At 36.8% G+C, this 18437-nt stretch overlaps 2 protein-coding genes across 2 annotated transcripts; one reads left to right on the top strand and one right to left on the bottom strand.

The window, feature by feature from the left end:
- Window positions 1–3005: 3005 nt before the first annotated feature.
- LOC115973391 lies at window positions 3006–7839 on the top strand. Its single transcript, XM_031093651.1, has 9 exons — window positions 3006–3216; window positions 3323–3665; window positions 4694–4838; window positions 4937–5187; window positions 5313–5519; window positions 5656–5748; window positions 5839–5943; window positions 6026–6430; window positions 7456–7839. Exons 2-9 carry the CDS (start codon window positions 3336–3338, stop codon window positions 7471–7473), a joined length of 1554 nt encoding a protein of 517 aa, XP_030949511.1. The 5' UTR covers window positions 3006–3216; window positions 3323–3335; the 3' UTR covers window positions 7474–7839.
- Window positions 7840–10094: 2255 nt separating this feature from the next.
- LOC115973390 (G-type lectin S-receptor-like serine/threonine-protein kinase RLK1) lies at window positions 10095–17680 on the bottom strand. The gene is made up of 2 exons (XM_031093650.1): window positions 17257–17680; window positions 10095–12209 (listed from the first exon to the last, which is right to left on the bottom strand). Exons 1-2 carry the CDS (start codon window positions 17678–17680, stop codon window positions 10219–10221), a joined length of 2415 nt encoding a protein of 804 aa, XP_030949510.1. The 3' UTR covers window positions 10095–10218.
- Window positions 17681–18437: the final 757 nt, after the last annotated feature.

The raw sequence follows: 18437 nt of genomic DNA, 5'->3' as shown, positions 1-18437 counted from the left end.
GCATGTCTTTGCAAAATAAATTATCTTGCCATGAGTTTGTAATATACATGGGCTTTTATAATTGTAATTTCTTATGGAAAAGATAAGTATAATTCCCATAAATTTTGTAGAATAAATGGTTTTATGAGATTGGTAATATGTCTATGTTTCCCATGAGTTATCATATTTTCTAGGGAATTTAGCATGTCAAAATATGTTGTTGCCAATGATTATTAACTTTGGGCTTTGAGCATGATATAATATCTTTGCCAAATAATATTTGGGCTTTGAGAGAATAATTGTTTGCCCAAAAATTAATAGTTTTGGTTTTTTTTTTTTTTAATAAAATGTTACCGAATTAGTATTGGGTTTTTTGTAAAATGTTGCCAAAATAATATTTGAGCTTTTAATAAGATATTGCAAAAAGTAGTATTTGGACTTTTAAAAATCTTTTGGGATTTTGTAAAATATTAATGCCAGGTGCGGGTCTGGGCTTTGATAAATATTGCCAAGTGTTTCTCCTAGCTTGTAATATGGTACCATATAGCAACGGGCTTTGTAAAGGATGCTATGTAGCAACGAACTTTGTAATGGGTGCTGTGTAGTAACAGGCTTTGTAAAGTAACGGACTTTGTAATTGGTGTCGTGTAGCAATGGGCTTTGTAATAAATATCGAGTAGCAATGGGCTTTGTAATAGATGCCGTGTAATCGGTGTCGTGTAGCAATGGGCTTTGTAAAGTGTGACGTGTAGCAATAGGCTTTGTAATGAATTTACTGGGCTTTTTGGGTTTTGCCAATGATAAATAAGTTTGGCCTTTTATAGAGATGGTATAATTTTGTGGCATAATTTTGGTAATAATATGAGAAATATTTGTGAGAGCCCAATTTGGGTAATAATATGAGAAATATTTGTGAGGGCCCAAAATAATTTATGGGGCTTATATGAGTATTTTTTTGGTGAGTGGGCAAATGAAATTAAGACATGTGGCATGTCAGAAAAATTGTCTCTCGACAAATATTAAAATGATTAATTCTCTCTATAATTTTTTAAATAAAAATCCTATCCTTTTTTTTTTTTGACTCTCTTTCATCCTATGTTTCTTATCCATAGGAAGTCTTCCTCCATTAGTAGCTTTTATTTATTTATTAGAAAAGCTTCATTTATTCTAGTCTGGATAGCAGGCAGGTCTAGTGGATGAGACCTCCAAAGTGGATCTTTTTAGGCTAATTAATTTATATAATGTGATCTACATGAAAACAAATACTTCCAAACATTATATTTCACCTTGGTAGGGGGCCTTTGTAACGGGTAGAGTGATCCAAGGTTACACCATAATTGTCCAAGAAATACCTAACTTGATGTGGAAAATGAAAGGAAAGCAAGGGTACATAAGTCATGACACTAAAGATTGACATGAAGAAAGCGTTAGATAAGATGGAGTGGTATTTCATATATCTTTTGAGTAATGAGGAAATTAGGCTTCTGTAAGGATAAATAAATGTATCTATATAGCTCCTTCTCTATCTTAATTAACGGATCTCCATTCAATCTAATCAATCTTGAGAGAAGCCTTGGACAGGTGACCCCCCATCCCCTTTTCTCTTCATCATGGGTGGAAACATAGGGTGGCCTTAATTTATTCTACCTCTAGTAATAGCCCAAACGTCAGTCATCTCCAATCTACTGATGGCAGATGTTGTGAAAATTAGTTAAGCTAGATTAAAAAATAGAGATGAGAAAAATCAATATAGAGAATTTGTGTGATTTGGCAATGTGCCTACGTCCATGAGAACAAGTAAATATCAATTTACTATATGAAAAATTAAGGTTACAATAGCATTTATATAGCATAAAATCCTACTCGATTCAAATCATCTAAATACCCTATACTATGAGTGAGTGTGGGTATAAGAGAGTTGCATAAAAGAAAACTTTAGCCTTAATTACAAAAATGAATGTTAAGTTTCATTTTAATGTTATAACTCACAACCAAACTAATGAATAAGTTTAGTTATTACATTACAACACATTTTATTCCTAGTAATAAAAATTACAATTCCTGTCGTAATTCTTATTTAGGTGTCGTTTGGATTCAGCGTTTTCCGCTGAATCCAAAGCTGCTTTTTTTTTTTTTTTTTTTCCTCACTTCACGCGTTCCAGGGGACAACTAACACTGCAGCAACACTATAGCAGTATTGTAGCAACACTGTTCATCACTGTTCACACACTAAAAAATATTAAAAATGGGTCCCATGATACTATTCACACATTTAAAAATTATTTTGCTATAATACTTTCAGTTTTCAGTTTTAGCAACAATAAGTTCAATCCAAACAGACCCTCAATGTACCAAACGTACCTTTAGTGTGCGAAGGCAATGTGATGAATGTGATTACCTTACTTTAGAACCATTCTTTTCAACCTTGTCAAGCTATCAAAAGTTTGAGCATAGAAGATACATTTTATCGTAACTCATTTTTCATCAAAACGCAAAATCAATACTATAGTTCACATACTTGTATAATTTCTTGTATAATTTTTTGCAAAATACATTATTACCTGTAGAATGTCTTTACCCTATTTTTACTTATGATAATTGATATACTCTATAATAAAAAATGGATAATTGTTGGTTTATAATTATACTACTAATATAAATCTTATATTGTAGATAAAACAAATGTATACAATATAATACATTTTTTGCAGTTATATTAATGTGGCAAAATTTTTCACAAAATTTATTTTATATACAATGTAAATCTTATAGTCTTTTTTTTTTTTTTTTGAAATCATAGTCTTATATTATACTAATATAATGTAAACTAATAATTTTGCAGGACAAGAACTATATTTTATATTTTAAAAGACCAGATGAGAATGCACTTCCAATTTTTTTACAGTTACATTATTGTGGCAAAAGTGTAGACACTTGTTAGTTGTCACATTTATCAATCTCGACGTGATAAAGTTGGAACCCGCACTGTATTCTGTATTATAGCGATGTACGTTACTTCTTTCATCGCGATAAATTGGCGATCCCTTAGCAACTTTATCGTGGCGATAATAATATGTTAGCTTAGCCCCGACAAAAAAGTTTCGAACAACGTTTCGTTCTGTTCTGTTTTTTTTTTTTTCGCCTTAATAGCTTTTCAAACCCCTGCAAATCCTGTCAGCTCTGAAAAACCCTAAATCCCCAAATCGGAAAATCCACTCTGATTCACTCAAAATAAAGGTAACCCATTATCTCTTTCTCAATCTTCTCCAATACCCAGTTCCCCAATTTCTTAATTTTTTTTTTTTTTTTTTTTGGGTTTAATTTTGAAAATTTAAAAATTTAGGTAGAGAGTGAAAATGGGTGAGGTGGGAGAAGAAGAAGTAGGTAAGAAGAAGAGGAGGAGTGCTAGAATATTGGAATTGGAGGGGGAGAAGAAGAAGAAGATCAAGGACAAAAAGGAGGTGAAGGAACAAGGAGAGGTAAGCACTAACAAACTCAAAGTGAAATCCAAATCAGAGGTTGAGGAGGGTCCTAAGCAAGACCATGAGGAGCATGAAGAAGAAGAGCAAGAGAAAACTGAGGAGGAGCAGAGTCCAAGTACAAGAGAAGCAGTAGAAGCGCCCACTGTTAATGAAGAAACGCTTGAAGACGTGGACATTGCTTTTGTTGCTTCCCCTTCACAACAGGTCTCTCTCCAATTCTTCATTTGTAGCTAGATGTTGTTAATGAGTTCTTGGTGTGTGAATAAATGATGGCTGTTATTCTATATGGGATGATTTGTACATGTGATGTTGATCTAGAAAGTGAAGTATTTACAAACTCTTTTACCTTAAACTTTTGGTCACTGAGCACTTGTAGTTCTTGAAGTTTCAAATGAGTGCTATTAATTTAAGCCATATGATCTTGGCATCTAGCTTGGATTGTGTGATTGAATCACTAAGCCCAAAGTCGAGATATTGTCCAGGAACTTGGCTAGTAAATTGCGTAGAAGCCACAAAATATGAGGGAGAGAGAGAGAGAGAGCACATATTTATTATTGGAGAAGTGAGAAATGTAAATAGCCAATGTGAAAATGACATGTAGCTTTCTTAGTTTTTAAAAGAATTTTGTCGGGTTGGGTTTACCAGGCTTTCATAATGATATGAAAACCTGACACCCACCTGAATCCTAGTGAGTCTTGATTAACAGAACCCATTTTCGATTGCAAGTGAACTCAGAGCTGGCTGTTTGGTGTCTGGTCGGATTGGGTTGGATGGTTTTGAGTGGTTCAGGTTGATGTTGATGATGATATGAGTTATTGATTACCATAGTTTTAAGTGAGGGAGAATGGTACAGAGATGTGATATATTGAGGTGTTCTTTAACATATTGGCATCCATCTACTCATGGATAAAAACCTTAAATCCTCGTCATAAATCATCATCATAAATCTGTGTTATGCATGCATTGCAAATGGCTCTTGAATGCAATAATGAGCTGTTGCATCACTTTGTTTTGAGAAGTTCCATAAGATTTTTCCCTTGTTTTCAGAGGATGTGTTCTTGGCAAACAGATTCAGCATTTTCTCTGTTTGAATAAAAACTATCCAATTTACTGATTGCAATGTGGCATGTGAAGCATTTCACATGTTGTAATAGGTTCAATTACATTTTGTATGTGCACACACCACACAGACACAGGTATTAAAGTTGCCATTTGTTTACACTTTTGTGTAGGACATTATGGGTGCATCACGGCCAGACCATACAGATACTCAGTCTGATCAGCAACCTACTGATCCCTCCATGCATACACCCCTTCCTGCACAATCATCAGCACCTTCGGAGCTCTCAGTGGACACACTAACAATAACATCTGAAAGTATAAGTCCATTATTACAATATGCTTAGTTTTGTTCATGCATTTATACTTGTTAGGCCTTTTGATTTGGTCTAAGGTTGTGATGTTTAATACTTCAGCTTCCGCCTCAAGCAGAAAGAAAGGAAGAGGACCTGCAAAAGGCTTGAAGCTGGCTAAGAGAGCACAAGAGAGTACTGATGGGAAGTTGGACATTGAGTTCTCAGACAAGTCTAATTCAGCTGTGGGGCCAAATCAGCGGATGTTTGTGGATGAGGTGGTACAACAGATGAGAACGTATGCACCGCTTAATGTTAAGAAGTGGGCAGAAGTACCGCAGGAGGCAAAAGATAACATTGTTGCAGCCGTGTTGGTAAGGAAGGAAATATGTATGTATATATATGCGTGTGTGTGTGTGTGTGTTTGTTTGTGTAATGTAAATAACCTATTTGTTATTATATTAGTTTGTCAATTGCATTTTATTTGTTGTCATTTCAGGGTAGGTGGAGAGTCCCAGATACGCCCTTGCGAAGAGCCAGCATATTACAGTTGGCTAATCGAAGATATCGGGGTTGGCGAGCAAAACTCTCCAAGGACTACAGTAAGTACGACAATGATGAGGAGCGCAGGCAGAACCGGCCCAAGGAGGTCACAGAGCGGCAATGGGAGTCTCTTATTGCATACTTTGGTACCGATGATTTTAAGGTAAAAATCCATGCATCTTTTATATGCTATTTACTTTATTTTCCTCCTATTCCCTTAAATTATGTTTGCTAAGTTTTCTTTTTCATTCCAATTACGTACACTACATTGACTACTTGAATATGTTTATCCTATGAAGACCATTAGTGATAGAAATAAAGAAAACCGATCGAAGCAAAAGACAGGTAAAATCACAGGAAGCAAGTCTTTTGCAGCTGTGAGTTATGATGCGGTGAGTAGAAAAATTAATGATAAAAAAGTAATTATTTTTTACATTTGTCTTTAATTTATTAGTTAATCTTTTATGTTAACTTGAATACAGCGGGACCCCCTGACTGGTCAGCAGCCTAGTGAATACAGGACATGGCTTCTGTGCCATCGTCATTCTGATGGTACTTGGAGTGACGACAATGCCAGACAGATTTATGTTAGTAAAACTTTTGTGTGATGCTCCTATTTTACATTTCTGTGTGTGTTCTACCTGATGCGTGTTTGCGTTCTTGTTGCAGGAGCAAGTTAACGAGTTAATTACTCAGAAGTCTGAACAAGAGGGGGTGCCACTATTGTCATCAACTGAGGATGAATTGTTTCATTCAGTGATTGGTTCTAGACCAGGCCATGTACGGGGCCAGAGACATGGGTCGATCCCAGAGCAGAAAGAGGTGCTTGGTGAGGTTCAAATGGAGCGTGATGCACTTGAAGAGCAGCTCGGTGAGATGAAGTTGAAGTTGCAGGAGGAAAGTGCAGCACGGACTGTGATACAGGCACAACTGCAGGCAGAGAGTGCAGCACGGGCTGAGATGGAGGCACGGTTGCAGGCAGAGAGTGCAGCAAGGACTGCTATGGAGGCACGATTGCGTGCAGAATTTATGGTTGCCCTCGATAGCCTACGATCTCAAGCCTCTACTAGCAGTGTAAGTTCCAAAATTAATTTATTTGGTTGATCTTTATATATTTAAAGATAGTTGAGGATAGTACTAATAAGTTAAGGATAATTGATAATATATCCATGTGCCAGAGGCATAAAATGGGTCACCTAAACCTTGGGTTGTCCTTGGGCCTCAGATTGATTTGCTAAAATGGCTTGAACAGCTAAAGGGTCTGCAAGATACACAAGCAGACAGCATCATGCTCATACCAAAGTTAAAGAATGTTCTCACAAGGAGAGAGTTAAGAATTCAAAATTTTCTTTCATTTTATTAAAGTGATATTATGAAAAGGGTACAGTATACATAAATGGACTTTTCCTAGGTCACCCTTATTAGTGTCTCTTGTGTTTCTATGCATATTTATACACGCATTGACAGGCTTGGGAAAGAAATTTTCCTATGGTAATGGAACCTCACATACTTAGGAAACTTACCTACCTATTGCATAAGTGCTTTGGGCAAACCACTAGACTATAATTATGTATTTGCTCAGAAGTTGCAAAAACTAGGAAAAGTTTCTATTCTTGTGTAGCGTTGCCACGGATGTTATATTCCCTGTTTGATCTATGAGGTCATTTATAATCAGTAGCTTGGTTAGGCTCATATGTTTTGTTGATCTGATTCTGTAAAACATGAGATGAATTTTATATTGAAAAAAGTAATTGACCATTGAGCAGTTGTGTCCTTGGAGATTGTCAGGTAAACTGTTGACATAATAAGCAAGATTTTTTCTGGTCCAAGTAGAGGTCACTAATCTTTTGTTGATCTTTCCATTTGATTTTGAATTTTGAGAGCACTGCAGGTTCAGTTGTCAAATCAGATTCATTAATTAATTGCATTTTGAAACATTCACCATAAGAAAAACTTCATCTGTATGTTCATGGTCAATAAGGTTTTCTTGTATAATTAAAAATTGATATTTGTTCTAGAAAGAGGTATAACCAACAGATGTGGAAGCTTAATTTTAATCAAATAAGTATTAATATTCCTTTTCTATGTCCCCTCTTCAGAAACACAATCAACAATGAAGTAAAGAGACATCATATCAAGATCTGTTGCCAGAGGAGTCTCTCTGCTTCCCGTGCATTTGGGCTTGAGGAAACTTCCACTACTCAAGCATTAGAATTTTTTATTTTTTATTTTTTTTTAAGTGGGTGAAACTTAGTACAGGTTTTCCAATTAAATTCCAACACATGGCTATTGAATTTAGTTGTCTTGGTTGAGATAACACTTTGTACTAAATTAGTCAATCATGTTTTTGAATTCATTTTAATTATAGCATTGCAAAAGCAAAAGGCGCAAAACTGATGCTATGCATGGTCGCCTAGATGATAGAGCTATAATGTAGGCCTATGACAAAGTTTTATTAATGCAGTATAGATGTTGTGTAATCATTGAAAGTGATGTGAGGGGACATATAAGAGTTGAGTTCCATGCTGAGAATTAAATAATAGATTATTTTAAAAAAGTTTTAATTCTACTTTCATGAAAATATTTTAAAAAAAATTGTAAAAATGTTTTTATTTTTCCTATAAAATTTTTTAAAAAATATTTTTTCAACTAATGCTCTTAGAGTAGTTGGTTTAAGAAGTGAGTAATTGATATATCAATGAGTTTTTTTTTTTATTTTTTTTATTTTTTAAGACAAATGGTCTCTCTCCCCAAATAGGATACATGACATTTATGCTAATGGGGTCAAATACTAATATTCCAGGGCTCATTCTTTCAAATATTAAGATAGGCTTTCATTCTTACCATAAAGACTGATGATTGGACTGACTGCAAACTTTATTGTGAAAATAGGTACTACTACATAGTGCATGGGTTTGGTTGAGAAGTTTTTTCATTCCATCCCCCTATGATTGGGTTGAAAAAAAATCAATCCAACTCAATCAATCACAGGGTTCCAACTCATCCCAACTCAATCCATGGGAATTGGGATGGCTTGTGGATTGAATAATTATTATTTTTATTTTTATAAAAAAATTGAGTATTAGAACAGCTCAATTATAAGATTATCAATACAAATAGTAGAAGATTTATAATCTTATTTGTGTTAGTTTAATGCATTAATCAAATTATTTTTTTAGAGATAATTACAATATGCTGCTAATCCCACTGCTCAAACACTTTTTCCTTTAAATCAATTCAACTCAATCAATCAATCAGAGGGTTTTGACTCATCCTAACCCAATCCATGTGAATTGGGATGGCTCATGGATTGGATAATTATTTTTTTATTTTTATAAAAAGACTGAGTATTAGTACAACACATTTATAAGATTTTCAAGACAAATAGTAGAAGATTTATAATCTTATTTGTGTTGATTAATGCATTAATCAAATCATTTAACCCCACAGCTTTAACCCTTTTCCCCTAAAACCCTCCAAACACTTAAGTGTATGGAAATGTGTCAAATTCAGCTACAATATCCTTGACAATGCATTAATTAAACCTAAGCATAACACCAAACGAACACAAATAACCAAAAAAAAAAAAAAAAAAAAGACCTTACAAATCTAAGCATAGCACCAAACTTATACAACTTGATTCTTAATAGTCCAAGCAAATGCTGAATTAAGGCTTCCCACAATATCATGGTGTCCCTGCACCATGATTCAAGTACGGTTCCATGAATATAGAAGGATTGATTTTCTGATTTCCAAAGTTGATTTATTTGCACGTTTTTGAAATTTTGTCCCCTCAATTCTATTGCATGCTGCAAGACATTGGCCAATATACCTATGGCTGGAAATATGGCTATTGAAAAGTAGACAATGTAATGCAAGCAAACGCGCATAAAAGTTCCATGAATTGTGACTGCTGAGTTGGCTTTCATGTTCGTGCATAGTTTTGGAGAATGATTCAACACGGAATCTCGAAAAAATAAATAAATAAATAAATAAATAAATTCAAAGCTAAACTATACAATGTGAGCGTTTGAGGAGTGTTTATTCTTGCGTTTTCAGTTCCATGTTTTGCCCCTTTTTATTTATTTATTTTTTTTTTTTTTATCTGCACGTGAACTGTAATCTCACATGGGTTCACTGTTTACGTACTATTCATATACTGTTCACGAATTAAAAATATTAAAAAGGGTCTCACGATACTATTCACACATTTAAAAATTATTTTGCTACATTACTTTCAGTTTTCAGTTTCAACAACAATAAGCTCAATCCAAACGGACCCAATGAATTCTCTGTAAACAAGGAATTTGGACTTTTGGATCCACGCTAGACCCAGAGTTGCTGTTGCCGCCATGGCGTGATAGCCACGGTTTGCATTTATGTCCTGTACATTACAGAATTTGTAAACCTGTAGGTTTGACATCAATGAGAGTCACGTGTAGCTTTCACATCAATGAGAATCATATGTGGCTTTGATACAGTAAAGGGAGCAAAAGCTAGAGTTGGAGGAACAAAAACAACGTCAAAATGCAACAAACTAGGAAAAGAGTAGACACTTGATCACACAAGAAGAACATCCTTGCTACCATTACCCAGTTTACAACATGTGACTTCTGGTTTCAAGTATGCTAATCTTCGTTTGAGCTATAGATGAATTTCATTAATTCTTATTGAATCTAATAATCATTTTTGAAGAACTACATACATATCCGCAATGTCCATTTATTGAGCTCTCTTCTTCATAAAGGCACAAACTAAAATTAAAAACAGAGTTGTCTGAATGGAGCACAATACGAACTTGACTACAAATCACTTCCCTTAGGAAAGATTGCAAATAGATAATACAAAGTGACTGTAAAGTTCTACAAACTCGTTGTAGTAGTAAAAGGAGATGGACTTGGTGGAACAGGTACATCAACAACTCCTTCAAGCATCTGCATAGCCTTCCTCATAGTTGGTCTAAGAGATGGGTCTTCTTGAATACACCAAATAGCAATCATGACAAACCTTTCTAGCTCCTCTCTGTCTTCCAAGGCCTCCATGTCATGTTCTACAAGAGCATCTAATGTTCCTTCTCTAAAGCAGTCATAAGCCCAATCAGTCAAAATTGCTGTCTCCTCTCTGCCAGATGCCATATCTACGCTTCTCCTACAACAAATGATCTCTAGTAGCATGACACCGAAGCTGTATACATCAACTTTAGCAGTGACTGGCATATTCCTAAACCACTCGGGTGCAACATACCCTTTTGTTCCTCTAATGGCAGTATTAGTATGACTTTGACCCATCATCAAGAGCTTTGCTAATCCGAAGTCAGAAATTCGAGCCTCGTAATATTTATCAAGAAGTATGTTCTGAGGCTTTATATCACAATGGATTATCTGGGTGCTGCACTCTTCATGTAAATACAAGAGACCTCTTGCAATTCCAAAAGCAATTTGGATTCTTTGCTTCCAATTTGGTCTCACATCTCCAAAAAGGAAATCTGCTAATGTGCCATTGCTTAAGAACTCGTATACCAGTAACCGTTGTTGTCCCTCTTCACAGAATCCGATTAGCCTAACCAGATTTTTGTGATGTGTCTTACCAATTATGTTAAGCTCAGCTTTGAATTCCTTATCACTATCTTGTGCAAAATTATATAACTTCTTGACAGCAACAGGGATGTTAGAACCCATCTGGATTGCTCCTTTGTAGACAATTCCAAAAGCCCCCTTTCCCAACTCTTCCATGAACCCATTTGTAGCATCTTGAAGTTCTTTGTACGTAAAACAATGCAAATTTATATCCAAGACACTACTACCTCTGTTAATTTTGTTACGTTTCTTCTGGTAAATGAAGAAAAAACCATAACAAAAAGCACCAATCAATATAAAGTTAACAAATACGGAAAAACCCAGAAGCACTGACCCTGGAATTATCAAACCGTCCTGGTTTTTCTTCTCTCGATCTGGAGTATTGTTTGGATTTGGGAAATAAGAACCAGGTATAGATATAGTGGATTTTCTAACCTTGATAAAAGATTTCCCACTAAATTTGCCGTCAAATCTCCCATTTGAGAGTGGTAGCTTCTTCTTCCAACAGGTTTTATTTTCTGTAAATATTGCAACAGCACATGTACAATCTTGCAGGCAAGAATTTCTACAATCCACTTCTGTAAAAGGCTCCAACCTCAGGTAATCTGATGTTGGCCAATCAGTATATGTTAGTTCCTCTACACTATAGATATCTTTTGTGGAACTAAGCTTATCTTCTTCACAACCCTGTATGAAGTCCGCTTTGCAGCTACTATACTGATCATTTGGATCGATTAAAGAGTACCCAGGTGGGCATTTACATGTTGGCCTTGAATCTTTGAGGGTGCAGATACTGTTAAACCCACAAGCACCAATACCACCATTTTCAAGAAAAATATCCGTGCAAATGTTTTCTGGTACAGACCAGACGACAGTCCAGCTTCCAATGGAAGTCTTTGGGTGAGAATATAGGGTGAAAACCCCATCAAAGTCGAGAGTGGCTCTATAATAGTAATCAGTTTCTGAGTTTACTACTCCCTCTCCAAGAACAAATCTTTGTTTGTTCTCTCTCACAATGTACATGTAGCCTGACTCGTTTAAGGCCAATTGTATACCAGGACTTGAATTATTATTATCACCAATATAATAAGGAGGGTTATTAGCATATGTTGAGGGCAAGTTTATGGTATTGAGCACAAGATTCCCATCAAGAAATCGTACCTGGAATCTTCCTTTGGAAAAGTTGGTCTCTGATTGTCGAGAAAAAAGTGACCCTTCATTTTCCATAGTCTGTGTAGGCAAAATCGTATCAGTAGGATTGTTGAAGCTCGACCATACTGTAGGGAATTTAACCAAAAATTCCTAACTTGTGAGAAACAAAACAAATAGAGAAAACACACGTCAAAGAAAATAATCACACGCACAAGACAATATTTACGTGGTTCGGCAATTTGCCTACGTCCACGGAGTTGCAGGGATTTCACTATTATCAGGGAAAATACAATAGTGCACAAGAACACTCTCAAGAAACCCAAATCCCAATTACACCCTAGCACTCTCTCACAGAAAAAATAAGAATAGAAACTGGCTGCCTCTCTTTTCTCTATTTTCTCTCATACGGCTTGCTCACTAGGTTAATTGGAATTTTTCTATATGTGTTCTCACGGCTGCACATGGCTTCACAAAACCTAATATATATATATATATATATGTCAAAGTCGGCTAAAAGGTGGGTTACTATTCCAAATAGGATTTAGTCAAAGAAGGTGGGCTTGTGGCAATTCAAGCCACACACGGGCCCTACTTCAACAAATCTCCACCTTGGCTTGAATTGATCAAGCTACACTAGCAAACTCCTCCATCAGCTCCACCTTAGCCCTTAAGGGCTCACAAGCTGCAAACATCAGCCACAATCCTCCATAACACAATCCCTCATCCCTGCAACTCATCCTCCTGTCCTCAAGCTAGAAGACCAATTGAAGCTGCGCACAGCTTCAACTTCTCAATAGTGACACTCTTAGTCAACATGTCTGCCGGGTTCTTAGATCCACAAATCTTCTCAAGCATTACCAGCTTATCTTCAACAAGGTAACGGATAAAGTGGTATTTTGTCTGTATGTGCTTCGACTTTGAATGAAAAGCCGAATTCTTGGCAAGAAAGATTGCACTCTGACTGTCACTGTGTAGAATGCCCATCTCCTGCTTCTTACCCAATTCATCTAAGAAACCATGTAGCCAAATCATCTCCTTTCCAGCTTCAGTTGCTGCAACATACTCAGCTTCTGTAGTAGACAAAGTAACAATCTTTTGTAGATTTGAAGCCCATGATATAGCTGTACCACCCAGAGTAAAAACAAACCCAGTAGTACTCTTTCTACTATCAATATCACCAGCAAAATCAGCATCTACATAACCCTGCAGTTTCAAACTTGCACCTGTAAAGCAAAGACATGTATCTGATGAACCCTTCAGATATCTCAGAATCCACTTAACTGCCTCTCAATGCTGCTTTCCAGGCCTACTCATGAATCTGCTCACAACTCCCACTGCATGTGCAATGTCTGGCCTTGTACACACCATAGCATACATCAAGCTGCCAATAGCTGAGGCATAGGACACCTTGCTCATGTGGTCTCTTTCTTCTTCTGTCTTCGGTGATTGTTCTTTGCTTAGTTTGAAATGACTACCCAAGGGTGTGCTCACTGGTTTTGCTTCATTCATGTTGAACCTGCTGAGAACTTTCTTCACATACTCTGACTGTGAAAGCTTCAATGTACCATTAGCCTTGTCTCTAATGATTCTCATACCAAGGATTTGTTTTGCAGCTCCCAAATCCTTCATTGCAAACTGTTTGGACAATTGCTTCTTCAGATTATTAATCTCCTCAATGCTAGACCCTGCAATAAGCATATCATCCACATACAACAGTAATATGATGTAAGAATTGTCAAAAGACTTAACATAGCAACAGTGATCAGCTTCACATCTCTTGAACTCAATTCTATGCATAAAACTGTCAAATTTCTTGTACCACTGTCTTGAAGCTTGTTTTAGGCCATACAAGCTCTTTTTCAGTTTGCATACTAAATTCTCTTGTCCTTGAGCAATGAACCCTTCCGGCTAAATCATGTAAAGATCTTCCTCCAAGTCACCATGAAGGAATGCTGTCTTCACATCTAACTGCTCAAGGTGTAAGTTTTCTGCAGCCACCATTCCCAGTACTAGTCTGATTGTTGACATCTTCACAACTGGAGAAAATATCTCTGTGTAATCAATGCCTTCCTTCTGCTGGAACCCTTTAACAACTAATCTGACCTTGTAACGTTTGCTACCATCATGCTCATTCTTTATTCTGTATACCCACTTGTTGTGCAAAGCCTTCTTTCCTACTGGCAATTCGGTCAGTTCCCATGTCTGATTCCCCAACAAGGAATCCATCTCATCCTTCATGGCTAACTCCCACTTGCTTGAATTCTCATCTTGCAAGGCTTCATTATAACACTCTGGCTCACCACCATCAGTCAACAAGAGATAATTTAAAGCGGGTGAATAACGCTGTGGAGGTCTAATGTTCCTGGAAGATCTGCGGACTTCAGCTACAGGTGTACTCAGATCTACCTGTGAATTTACATTCTCCTTATCTTCTTCACCCCTTTTCTGGACAGTACCTTCAGTCAATTCATCTAAGTTGACAAACTCAGATTTCTTTTGATCTATCCCTGTAACATCTGACACTACAGTTGACTTGTCCTTCTACATAACCTGTTCATTAAATATCACATTTCTACTTTTGATGATTTTCCTGTTTTGTTCATCCCAAAACCTATAGCCAAATTTCTCATCACCATAGCCAATGAAAAAACATATTTTAGACTTTGCATCAAGTTTACTACGAGCATCAGAATCAATATGAACATAAGAAACACAACCAAAAACTTTTAAGTGTGAAAACTTTACCTCTTTACCGCTCCAAACCTCCTCAGGAAGTCTGAACTCCATGGGAACTGAAGGTCCTCGGTTTATCAGGTAAGCTGCAGTGCTAACAGCATCAGCCCAAAAAGTTTTTGGTAGTCCAGCATGCAACCTCATACTCCTAGCACGCTCATTGAGAGTTCTGTTCATGCGCTCAGCCACACCATTCTGCTGGGGTGTCCCAGGAATGGTCTTCTCCATCCTAATTCCCTGTGCAGCACAATACTCACTGAACCCTCCATCTATGTACTCTTCTCCATTATCTGACCTCAAACATTTTACTTTTAAACCTGTTTCTGTCTCAACCATGACCTTCCACTTCTTAAAGGTTTCAAATACATCAGATTTATTTTTCAGAAAATAAACCCATACCTTTCTGCTTGAGTCATCAATAAAAGTGATGTAGTACCTTGAACCTCCAAGGGATGCAACCGGAGAAGGCCCCCACAAATCAGTATGTACTAACTCCAATTTTTCAGCCTTCGGTGTCCTGCTAGTTTTCAAGAAGTTCACCTTTTTCTGCTTTCCTAAGATGCAACTTTCACACATGTCAAAATCAATGGACTTCAATTCTGGTAATTTTCCTTTTGACAGCAGCATCTTCATCCCTTTCTCATTCATGTGACCAAGTCTTCGGTGTCATAGGCTTGTATCAGTACTTGCATCAGCAACTGCAATTGTGTCTCTTGGACTTGAGGTCATGTACAGAGTACCAGTTTTCTTTCCACGAACCAATACCCTAGCTCCCTTTGTAACCTTCCAAGTACCACCAACAAATAGTATTGCATGACCTTCATCATCAAGTTGTCCAACAGAAATCAGATTCCTCCTCAGGTCAGGAATATGTTGAATCTTCTCCAGTAACCAAACAGACCTATTAGGCAACAATATTCGAACATCTCCCATGCCCACAACATCCAAGGCTGAGCTATCAGCCAAATACACCTTACCAAAATCACCTGCAACATAATTCTGTATGATTTCTCGGTGTGGAGTGGTATGAAACGAAGCTCCTGAATCCAAAACCCAATCATCAAGTGGACTGTCTACTGCAAGAAGTAATGCATCCTGTACCTCTTCTGTTACAGCATTAGCAGAATCATCTTCATTCTTCTTCTTAGGACTTTTGCATTGATTCCTAAAGTGATCTGTTTTCCCACAATTCCAGCATTGTACTTGTTGGCCTGATCTAGATTTACTTCTATTTCGATTAGAATTTCTGGATTTTGATCTGCCCCGATTTGAATTTCTGTTATTACCCCTGCCTCTTGTCTCAAGGTTTAGGGCAGAACCAGATCCAAAGGTTTCACCTGCATCTCTTCGGCGAATCTCCTCAGCCAGAATTAAATCTCGTATATCATTGTACTTGAACTTTTCTTTTCCTGTAGAATTGCTTACTGCCATCCTCATTGCCTCCCAACTGTTTGGCAAAGAAGCCAAGACGATCAGAGCACGAATCTCATCATCAAAATCAATTTCTATAGACGACAATTGATTTTGTGATAGTGTTAAATTCATTCAGATGTTGTGCTACTGATGCATTCTCTGCCATCTTCAGATTGAACAGTTTCTTCATCAAGTGCACTTTATTGTTTGCTGACGGCTTTTCATACATACCAGACAAAGCCTTCATTAGATCTGCTGTGGTCTTCTCCTTTACAACATTGTGTGCAACAGATCTAGATAGAGTTAACCTGATAACTCCCAATACCTGTCTGTCAAGAAGAGCCCATTCCTCAGCCTTCATAGCCTCAGGTTTTTCCCCTAGAAGCGGTAGATGCAACTTCCTCCCATAAAGGTAATCCTTAATTTGCATCCTCCAAAATCCAAAGTCTGTGCCATCGAACTTTTCTATTCCAGACGCCTTTCCTGCTTCCTTTGCCATTGCTCTCACTTAAACCTAACCCTAGGCTCTGATACCAGTTGTAGGGAATTTAACCAAAAATTTCTAACCTGTGAGAAACAAAACAAATAGAGAAAACACACGTCAAAGAAAATAATCACACGCACAAGACAATATTTACGTGGTTCGGCAATTTGCCTACGTCCACGGAATTGCAGGGATTTCACTATTATCAGGGAAAATAAAATAGTGCACAAGAACACTCTCAAGAAATCCAAATCCCAATTACACCCTAGCACTCTCTCACAGAAAAAATAAGAATAGAAACTGGCTGCCTCTCTTTTCTCTATTTTCTCTCATACGGCTTGCTCACTAGGTTAATTGGAATTTTTCTATATGTGTTCTCACGGCTGCTCATGGCTTCACAAAACCTAATATATATATATATATATATATATATATATATATGTCAAAGTCGGCTAAAAGGTGGGTTACTATTCCAAATAGGATTTGGTCAAAGAAGGTGGGCTTGTGGCAATTCAAGCCACACACGGGCCCTACTTCAACACATACCTCATTGGAGTTACTATCTTTGAGCACAAAGTTGCCTGTATCGTTCATAACACCAGAGGCAACATTAAGCGAGCTAGAGTTCCACAACTGTTGGCCTTGAGGGCTGGTAAGTACTAGACCATTGTCAGCAGTTAGATTCACTTGTGATCCTCTTGGTGCAAGTGTTTCATTTGCATACCAAACTATGGTTTTGTCAGGAATCTTGGCACACCATATAGAAAGCAAGAAGAGATCTGTATTGCTGAGTTGACGAAAACCGAAGGCAAAATCACCTGAAGGTGAGAACCAAGAAGAGTTATCAGTTGCTGAGAGAGAAGCACCCAATGTAATGGCACCATTAGTTTGAGCAACAGTACTGTAAATTGGTAGCAGAAGCAGCAAAGAAAAGAGAGTTTGAGTAAGAGCAAAAGCAAAAGCCATTGCCAATAATTCAATAAACAAAATGGGAGTTAAGGTCAGGAGTAATTAGAGTGTGACAAAATTATATGTATAATTCATCAATCTTATAGCGAAACTCTTAGTCAACATCGACATGCACTGGTTACTATTGTCTTGGTACATTGAATTTTCTGGCAGTCAAGGGATATTTCTAGGCACGTCAGTCTGTTTGGCTTTAAGGATGATTTGGTCACAGCCTTTCAACAAATTAAAGAGTCCATTCAAACAAGCAATAGCTCGTTAGAAATGTCTAGTCTAGCTTCTCTTTGGGTTTAGTATGCTTTGGTTTAGAATTGGTCTTTTGTGATTGTAAAAGTCCGAATAGCGTTCTTTCAAAACTATTGCATCGTACAACCTAATCTCAATCTCTCAAATGACAAGTCAGTGGCGCAAAAGTACAAAATTTGCCTCTGCAGGCCAAATAAATGACACTTTATCCCTTTTTCTAATCTAATTAGAAAAATATCCATCTTTTAAAAATTGACTTTCTCAAAATCGAGTTAAAAAAAAAAAAAATTCTAAAACCCTGTAGTAGCATTTTAAGGAGCTTATAGTAACGTTTTAATGACCTATAGTAGCGTTTTGTTACTCAATTTCCTGAAGTCGAGTTACATGTAATTTTTTTACCTAGCGCTTGAGTTAAAAAACGCCATTATAGATCCTTAAAAATGTCGCTATAAAACTTAACTTGATTTTGAAAAAGTTAATTTTTAAAAAAGAGACATTTCCCTAATTAATT

The sequence above is a fragment of the Quercus lobata genome, unplaced genomic scaffold (genome assembly GCF_001633185.2).
Source record: "Quercus lobata isolate SW786 unplaced genomic scaffold, ValleyOak3.0 Primary Assembly Scq3eQI_93, whole genome shotgun sequence".
NCBI classification, from domain to species: domain Eukaryota; kingdom Viridiplantae; phylum Streptophyta; class Magnoliopsida; order Fagales; family Fagaceae; genus Quercus; species Quercus lobata.
Note: the sequence above shows the minus strand (reverse complement) of the source record. Positions and strands in the feature narration are given on the sequence as shown.